Here is a 9971-nt window from a genome sequence, read left to right on the forward strand (position 1 = left end):
CGGATAAGGACAGCTTCTACCCCACTGTGATAAGACTATTGAACAGTTCCCTTATACAATGAGATGGACTATGACCTATGACCTCACGACCTACCTTGTTGTGACCTTGCACCTTATTGCACTGCACTTTCTCTGTAGCTGTGACACTTTACTCTGTACTGTTATTGTTTTTACCTGTACTACATCAATGCACTCTGTACTAACTTGATGTAACTGCACTCTGTAATGAATTGACCTGTAAGATCGGTTTGTAAGACAAGTTTTTCACTGTACCTCAGTACAAGTGACAATAATAAACCAATACCAATGAGCTTAGAGCTTGGATACATGCTTGGAGCTACCATGTGGTGGCCATTACAGAGACTTGGATGGCTCAGGGACAGGAATGGTTACTTCAAGTGCTGGGTTCTAGATGTTTCAGAAAGGACAGGGAGGGAGGCAAAAGAGGTGGGGGAGTGGCACTGTTGATCAGAGCTAGTGTCACGGCTGCAGAAAAGGTGGACATCATGGAGGGATTGTCTACGGAGTCTCTGTGGGTGAAGGTTAGGAACAGGAAGGGGTCAATAACTTTACTGGGTGTTTTTTATAGGCCGTCCAATAGTAACAGGGATATCGAGGAGCAGATAAGGAAACAGATCCTAGAAAGGTGTGATAATAACAAAGTTGTTGTGATGGGAGATTTTAATTTCCCAGATGTCGATTGGCATCTCCATACAGCAAGGGGTTTAGATGGGGTGGAGTTTAAGTGTGTTCAGGAAGGATTCTTGACATAATATGTAGATAAGCCTATAAGAGGAGGGGCTGTGCTTGATTTGGTATTGGGAAGTGAACCTGGTCAGGTGTCAGATCTCTCAGTGGGAGAGCATTTTGGAGATAGTGATCATAATTCTATCTCCTTTACAGTAGCATTGGAGAGAGATAGGAACAGACAGACTAGAAAGGTGTTTAGTTGGAGTAAAAGGAATTATGAGGCTCTCAGGCAGGAAATTGGAAGCTTAAATTGGGAACAGATGTTCTCAGGGAAAAGTACGGATGAAATGTGGCAAATATTCAGGGGATATTTGTGTGGAGTTCTGCATAGGCATGTTCCAATGAGATAGGGAAGTTACGATAGGATCCAGGAACCGTGATGTACAAAGGCTGTAATAAATCTCGTCAAAAGGAAAAGAAAAGCTCACAAAAGGTTCAGAGAGCTAGGTAATGTTAGAGATCTTGGAAGATTATAAGGCTAACAGGAAGGAGCTTAAGAAGGAAATTAGGAGAGCCAGAAGGGGACATGGCGGGCAGGATTAAGGAAAACCCCAAGGCATTCTACAAGTATGTGAAGAGCAAGAGAATAAGATGCGAAAGAGTAGGACCTGTCATGTGCAACAGTGGGGAAGTGTGTATGGATCCCGAGGAAATAGCAGAGGTACTTAATGAATACTTTACATCAGTATTCACCACGGGAAAAGATCTTGGCGATTGTAGTGAGGACTTGCAGCAGGCTGAAAAGCTTGAGCATGTAGATACTAAGAAAGAGGAGGTGCTGGAATTTTTGGAAAGCACCAAGTTGGATAAGTCTCTGGGACCGGATGAGATGTACCCCAGGCTGCTGTGGGAGGCAAGGGAGGAGATTGCGGAGCCTCTGACGATGATCTTTGCATCATCAATGGAGACGGGAGAGGTTCCGGAGGATTGGAGGGTTGTGGATGTTGTTCCCTTATTCAAGAAAGGGAGTAGAGATAGCCTAGGAAATTATAGACCAGTGAGTCTTACATCAGTGGTCGGTAAGTTGATGGAGAAGATCCTGAGAGGCAGGATTTATGAACATTTGGAGAGGTATAATATGATTAGGAATAGTCAGCATGGCTTTGTCAAGGGCAGGTCGTGCCTTACGAGCCTGATTGAATTTTTTGAGGATGTGACTAAACACATCGATGAAGGGAGAGCAGTAGGTGTAGTGTATATGGATTTCAGCAAGGCATTTGATAAGGTACCCCATGCAAGGCTTATTGAGAAAGTAAGGAGGCATGGGATCCAAGGGGACATTGCTTTGTGGATCCAGAACTGGCTAGCCCACAGAAGGCAAAGAGTGGTTGTTGACGGGTCATATTCTGCATGGAGGTCAGTGACCAGTGGTGTACCTCAGGGATCTGTTCTGGGACCCTTACTCTTTGTGATTTTTATAATCAACCTGGATGAGGAAGTTGAGGGATGGGTTAGTAAGTTTGCGGATGACACAAAGGTTGGAGGTATTGTGGATAGTTTGGAGGGCTGTCGGAGGTTACAACGGGACATAGCTAGGATGCAAAACTGGGCTGAGAAGTGGCAGATGCAGTTCAACCCAGGTAAGTGTGAAGTGGTTCATTTTGGTAGGTCAAATATGATGGCAGAGCATAGTATTAATGGTAGGACTCTTGGCATTGTGGAGGATCAGAGGGATCTTGGGGTCCGAGTCCATAGGACGCTCAAAGCAACTGCACAGGTTGACTCTGTGGTTAAGAAGGCATATGGTGTATTGTCCTTCATCAATTGTGGAATTGAATTTAGGAGCTGAGAGGTAATGTTGCAGCCAAAAAGGACCCTGGTCAGACCCCAATTGGAGTACTGTGCTCAGTTCTGGTGGCCTCACTACAGGAAGGATGTGAAAGCCATAGAAAGGGTGCAGAGGAGATTTACAAGGAATGTGCCTGGATTGGGGAGCATGCCTTATGCAAACAGGTTGAGGGAACTCAGCCTTTTCTCCTTGGAGCAATGGAGGTTGAGGGGGGACCTGATAGAGGTGGTTGAGATGATGAGAGACATTGATCGTGTGGATAGTCAGAGGCTCTTTCCCGGGCTGAAATGGTTGCCGCAAGAGGGCATAGGTTTAAGGTGCTGGGGAGTAGGTATAAAGGAGATGTCAGGGGTAAGTTTTTTACTCAGAGAGTGGTGAGTGCATGGCTGCCGGCAACAGTGGTGGAGGCGGATACAACAGGGCCTTTTAAGAGACTTTTAGATAGGTACATGGAGCTGAGAAAAATAGAAGGCTGTGGGTAAGCCTAGTAATTTCTAAGGTAGGGACATGTTTGGCACAGCTTTGTGAGCCGAAGGGCCTGAATTGTGCTGTAGGTTTTCCGTGTTTCAATGTAACACCATAGCTGTATTCTGGTAATGAGAGTTGTGTCTGTTTTATTTTTGTTTCATACTCAAATTGACTTGAGCACTTGAATCATGTTGTGATTTTTGTTTGCTCCTCAGTCAACTTTGTAATTGTTATACCTCTACATTCAATCAGAACGGTAATAAAAATTGGACTAATTTTTCTTTCCTTTTAATTTCTTTATAGTTTTTATTCCACAAGCCGTTAAGGATCCTGAATCTTCTCATCCTTATAGAAGGCAGTGTGGTCCTGTATCAACTATATTCTCTGCTTCGGTCAGAAAAATGGAACCATATACTTTCCTTGGCTTTGATACTGTTTTGTAATTACTATGTCTTATTTAAACTTCTAAGGGATCGGATTGTGCTTGGCAAAGCATATGCTTATCCTCTGGGCACCATTGGACTGAAATCTCATTAGGCAGCCTAAAAAGGGGGTGGGTGGGATTGGGGAAAAGGATTTAAAGAAATTATTTTGATACGGTTTCTATTTTTCATGCAGTGTTTAAATATTTAAAATATTTTATATTTTGTATACTTGGATATTTTGAAGAGCTATTCTTTGCATAAGCCGGTTGTATTTTTTGTCTACTTAGCAACTTCACAAGCTAAGTGTGCGCTTTGCTCCATATGACAAGTGCCATTTATAATCGCAATAATCAAAGTGTAGTATTGATCAGAGGAATAAAGGATAATGATATGAGAAATCTATTTTTCTTTGTTTTATGTTGTCCCCTTGAGGTCATTTTTAGGCTATTATTTTCTAAACATTTATGTGAATGGAACTGTTGTGTTCATAGTAAATGATTACATTTATTGATGTTCAAATATGAACTTGTTTTAATATATAGGGGTTTACAATGGTGTCTGTGAATAAAATCCGTTCTTCAGTTATTGTTTACATGATACCACCTCTTCAAAGACAAATGTGTTAATAAAAATGAACATTCCTAATTTACTTTCTATATCCATTATATGGTTGGATTTATTTTGCTGGTAATAAATGTGAAGGGGCAAAAATGCTTGCATTATGTAATACTACCAGTTTTTAATATAATTAAATATTTTTGCAAATGAATAACTGGACCAGACAGATCAATCCTCACCTGCTGGTTCATACAGCCGTGGCTCCTATTGAAGATGAATTGCAGTCTACAACGAGAACATCTCTCCAAATTATGTAGTAAAGCAGGTGGTGTTAACTTTTTTTTCTGACTCTGCCAATATAGGACTATCATATAGCAGAATGTGATCCAATTCCATTCATGTTATAGCTTTCCTAGGTGTAGCCCTGTTTAAAAGTAGAGAAGTCGCTGAGCACTGTTTTAGCAATATTTCTGAAATGGACTATATAAATCTTTAACATTTGGATAAGCTAATACATGTATTTACCTTTTGATAGGTAAATTGTATTTCAGTTTGATAAGTTTTATTTTTTAATTAAAACAATGCTGGATATACATATATCGGGAATGAAATAGTTAAAATTTTGGTTAATTACTTTTCAACAAAACTGTAAGAGGTTGGATGTCAAACAAGTTTGGTAATTGGTTTATTTTCCACATGTACCGTGGAAAAACTTTGTTTTGCATGCCATCCAGAGAGATAATTTCACAATATCAGTACATTGAGGTAATACAAGGGAAAAGCAATAACAGAATGCAGAATATAGTGTTGCAGAGAAAGTGCAGTGCAGGTAGACAATAAGATGCAAAGCCATGATGAGGTAGATTGTGAGGTTTTAGGGTGTAAACAAAGGAGACGAGGAAAGAACAAAACAAAAGGCCTATGTTGTTGTGGAAGGCAAGAGAGATTAAATTCTGAAAAGGATAATGAGGCATTAAGTTGGAAATGAAACAATTTAAACAAAGATGGACTTTGAGGTGAAAATGGGAAAACCAGTGAATTGGAACGTATTGTGTTCAGTGTGAAATCCGGAAGGCTGTTCATTAAGTGCTCATTATCCATTAACTTACTATCTGTGGATTTGTGTGCCCACAAGGTTGGTTGTGCATTCCTGGGAGTGTTAGTAAATGTAGTGTGTTCCTCCATAGCTGCCGTCTGTGATATCCAGTGAATCCTGTCTGCCTTGAGATGGATTAATTTGATGTCATATGCTGACAAGTAGTAAAATATCAATAGTCGGGGTCAGAAACACGAGGATCGGGGATGTATGTAGGTTTGTGGCCAGAGTGGTTATATCTTTCAGCTTGTTTTGACTAGCTTAAACATACAGTCCGAACCTTAGAGAAGTTGTAATGTCCATGGAGGAGTTGACCACAGTATGTTGTTGCAGCCTTACTCATTGCCACCAACCTTAGTGATATGCTTTTGTTACTTGCAGGAAGTTTGTGCCCATATCCCTTGTGAATAATGAGGACTTCACCTAGACTAACAATTGGGTGCTGTTCCTCAATCTTGTGTTTAGGTTCATTGGAACAGTGTAGGATACAGCTCAGGTTGAGCGTTAAAGTAATGTACAACTGGAAGCTTGAATTCAAATTTGTGGACTAAATGGAACAATTCCACAAAAGTGGTAACCCAACCTGCATTTGATCTCCTGCGTCCTTGTAGAGAAAGGTGAACGTTGTAAAGTGCAAGTAAATCTGTTTTAAATGAAAATACTTGGGGTCCTGAACCATGGGAAGAAAGGATGTAAAAGAGCAGGGAGTGCATTATCTTTGCTTGAGGGGAAGTGAATTTTGCTGATTTGATAGTCTCCTGGAGGATATTGTCTCTGAGTCATTGGAAGTGGAGGGTAGGCTGAGGAGTACTTGGTGTCTTCATGCTGAAGGTATTAAAAATGGCAGAGGACCTGTTAAAAGTGGGATTGGTGGAATAGAAGGGAACTTTATTGTAGTTCTGGGAGGGAGGTGAAGGGAGGGATGGCAAAAGTGTGTGGTCCCTTTCGGCTATGTTAGGAGGAGGGTGTGTTGTGGTGGTGGAGAAATCCATGGTTGTGGGAAAAGGACTACATATCAGAAGCATTCGTTATGGAAGATAAGATTGTCCGATCAAATGCAGTGGAGACAGGAAATGGGATAATGAAATGAAGTCCTTGAATGGAAGCTGAGTCAGGTGCTGAATATTGGTTGTTCACTGAAATGGAGATGAAGTTGAGGAAGAAATGTCAGATCTTGTGTTGGTTAAATTAACAGAAAAGTTAATTTTAAAAATATCCAGATTTGGCTGAGAGTGGGAAATGCCACTTTAGTCATAATATCCTGACAAAAGTAAAAATGGATCAAGGTACCTTCCACAAATATGATATTAAGAAGATACAGATGTATTTAAGATGCTGAGTTCCTAGAATATCATTGTTTATTTGGAGAACAGATGTGGAGTCAAAAGGAGAGAGGAGCTGGTTTTACTCCATTCAAGGAACCAGTGAAGGACTCTCAAGCTGTCCTGGGGAATTGAGATGTTGGATTAGATATCTCCAAAGAAAATGAGACAGTTGTGACCAGGAAAACTGAATACCATTATAGAATCTCAGGAGGAGGCCATTTGGCATGTTGAGTCCATACAGGTTCTATGTAAAAACAATCCAACTAGTTCCAATCTGTGTTGCCCTGTAAATTTGTTAGCTGTGTATCCAGCTCCTACTTAATTCAACCACTACCACTCCCAGCCCTTCACTCTTCTCCTCAACCACTCACCGTGTTTTTAAAAAATCCTTGTGTTTCATTTGAGTCGTTTTGGAGGGGCCACAGATGGAGGTGGGAAGAGACCTTGTCCAGCCTTTAGAATTCTTGCTCTTACCCTTTCTACATTTTTACTCTGACTCTCAGTGTGACAAAAGAGCACAGAAAGTGCAAGCTGTCCCTGGGTTACAAATGCCCAACTTGTGGACTCGTACATACAAAACAAGCTCTCATAATATTACATTCAGAAGTCTGACATTTGAACATTTGTTCCTGTGAATGACAGAACTGGTTTCCTCTCTCCACTTTTACTAATTTTTCTTAGCAGTATTATGTGCTTTTCTTGCCATTCATTACAATACTGTGGAGCTATGGTTATGGAGTGAATTTTGTGTGTTTTTTGACTTGGGGACATCTGTAAAAATTAAACTTGTTCATTAACCGGGGATGACCTATATATCAAAGGAAATCCAAACATATTATAGTTACTCTCCTGCCCTTAATGTAATTAAAAAAGGATGTTGGTAAGATTCTTAATACATTGCAGTTTATTACAGAAGAGGAGGACAATACTGATGATGTACATAAAGAGGGAGTAAAATAGTGGATGGGATAAATGTGGAAAGGAAGGATGTATTAAGGGGTCCAGCACCTTTGAAAGGAGCAGGGGGAGGGAATTGGAGGCTCTGATGATCAATTTCCAGTTCTCCTTGACGTAATGTGTGGTAGTAGTGGAGTGTTCACGTTGTACTGTGGTTTAAAGTGGGAGGAAAGGATAAACTGACCAATTACAAGAATATTAACTTGATTGAAATTCTTGATGAGATGAGGGAAGTGTCCACATGAATTTTGACAGAGCTTTTGGCAAGGTCCCATATTAGCAGGGGGGTGGGGGGGGGGGGGAAGCCTGTGATTCAAGGGAGAGTGGTAAATCCATAATTGTCTCAGTGGTAGAAAGTGAAGGATAATAGTTGATGGGTGTTTTTGTAACTGCAAGGCTATTTCCAGTGGGATTTCAAATCATTCAATATTTGGCCCCTTCCTGTTTGTAGTAAAAATGATTCTAACTTATATTTAAGGAGAATGATATGGAACTCTGCAGATGAATTGGTTGGTTGGAATTCAGTCGAGTGAAGTGAGGTAAGGCATTTGAGATGGTGCAACAAGGCAAGGTATATTCAATAAATGGAAGTATACTGAAAGTGGTGGAGGAACTGAGGGACCTTGAAGTGTAAGAGCACATATCCTGAAAGCTGACAGGAAAGAGTCAAAAATCTGTTTTTAAAAGAAGCATATGGGATTCTTTCCTTTATTAGCTGAGGCATAGAGTATGAAAACAATTAGATTATGTTTGAACTAGGTACACCACTGGTTAGGCTACAGCATGGATACTGTGTACAATTCTGATCATCATACTGCATGAAAAGTGTGACCGTACCAGAGAAACAACAGGAGCAAAAGAGGACTTTGCCAGGACTGGAAAATTTTAGCCACGGGGAAAAACTAATCTGGGTTTGGAACAGAAGTGCTGAGGGGAGATTTAATTGAGGGGTATATAAAGAATAAAGAGTGGCCAAGACATCAAGATAAGTGCATTTCCCTTGGAGGTCAAAAACCAAGAGGCAGTACCAAAAGTACCAAATACTTTATACCAAAGTATTTATACCAAAAGTACTTGGTACAAAGATGAAAAATATTTTTACCAAGAGGGTGACAGGTATCTGGAACTCATTACCTGAAAGGGTAGTTAGGGCAGCATTTGAAGAACATATGGACGAAGTGCCAGAGGATAGGTTGAGGCTATATAGCTCTTTTTTGACCAGTGCAGTTGTGGTGAGTTGAATTGCCTCCTGTGTTGTAAATTTTTAATAATTCTAAGATCAACCATCTCTGCTCTATTACTCTAGCTTACCTCCTTCTGAACTTTCAGCACTATTCACTATGGTTCAATCTAAAGGCATTTAATACTGATGTGTTTTCCTCGATTAACTAACAGAGGCTATATACCAACTCTGACACCTGCTCAAACTCCCTGGGATCAATACCCTACCAATAAACAGCCCATGAAGCCATCATATGACTTCATATGGCGATCTTCCTTACTCAGCTTTGAACTTCATTGTCCCCTGATTCACTGATTGACTTCTTCCTACTCTTTATGGACATTATGTGATGTTACTGAGTTTTGAACTCTCTTTGGCACTAATTGGTGCAGAGTTTCATGCCTTGCTATCAATTGGAGTACTACAAACTACTATCAAGAATTGCCAGCATTCATGTTCTACTATTTGCTGCTGTTGCTTCAGGGTATTGGAGACACTCTTTCAATTGAAATATATAAATTTGCTTTGATCTACATTGCTAAATATACAATGAAACTCCACAGATTATGAAGTCACATTTCCCGACAATCTCTTAGAATTTGTGTGGCAGCATGGTTTTTTATCAGGGAACCAGAGCTCAGCCAAATCCTGTGAGCAGAATTCCCCTCCAGGAAACCAAATGCATTGGTCTGCTTAAAGAGTAGGTAGCTAGGGCCATGACTTGGAGCGGGAAGTGGGAGCCATATAAAGAGGTGAGTATCGGGACCCAGTTCTTTTCCAGGTATTTCCAGATAATATAAGAGGCACAGCTGCAAATTGTTAGATGATAATTGAATGGGAAATTAGCCAATTGGCAACAACCAATAAAAAGAACGTAGGGTCAAGCGGAATGGCCATTATTGGAGTGGGCCAGCATTAGAGTGGGGGGGGGGGGAGTTGAGGCTTTGGCTCAAGAGGCTTCAGCGAGAAGAGGCTAAGGTAAGTTTCTTTGTTTGTTTCTTTCTTTGTCTATAGTGCCTAGTGACAATGGCTCCAGAGTCAGTGGTGTGTTCTTCCTGCCAGATCTGGGAGATCTCAAGTCTCCCTGATAACTAGATCTGCAGGAGGTGCATCGAACTCCAGCTCCTTACAGGCCGTGTTAGGGAACTGGAGCTTCAGCTCATGTGGGAGAATGAGGACGTGAAAGATAAAAGCTACAGGGAGGTAGCTGCGTGACTGTCAGGAGAGGGGAAGGGAATAGGCAGAGAGTGTAGAGTTCCCCTGTGGCTGCTCCCCTCAATAACAGGTATACTGCTTTGGATACTGTTGGGGGCAGGGGAACCTACCAGGGGAAAGCTTCAGTAGTCACAGGTCGCTGGCACTGAGTCTGGCTCTGTGGCTC

At 41.1% G+C, this 9971-nt stretch overlaps 1 protein-coding gene across 4 annotated transcripts in view; it reads left to right on the forward strand.

Annotated features, from left to right (window-relative positions):
* tmem39a (transmembrane protein 39A) overlaps nt 1-3830 on the forward strand; it is a 44287-nt gene extending 40457 nt beyond the window's left edge. For all 4 annotated transcript variants that reach the window (XM_052013629.1, XM_052013632.1, XM_052013630.1 and 1 more), the window contains one exon: nt 3311-3830. In XM_052013629.1, the coding sequence (XP_051869589.1) occupies nt 3311-3544 (234 nt within the window). In that variant the 3' untranslated portion in view covers nt 3545-3830. The remainder of the gene's footprint in view (nt 1-3310) is intronic.
* Nucleotides 3831-9971: the final 6141 nt, after the last annotated feature.

Source organism: Pristis pectinata, chromosome 4, assembly GCF_009764475.1.
Source record: "Pristis pectinata isolate sPriPec2 chromosome 4, sPriPec2.1.pri, whole genome shotgun sequence".
Taxonomy (NCBI): domain Eukaryota; kingdom Metazoa; phylum Chordata; class Chondrichthyes; order Rhinopristiformes; family Pristidae; genus Pristis; species Pristis pectinata.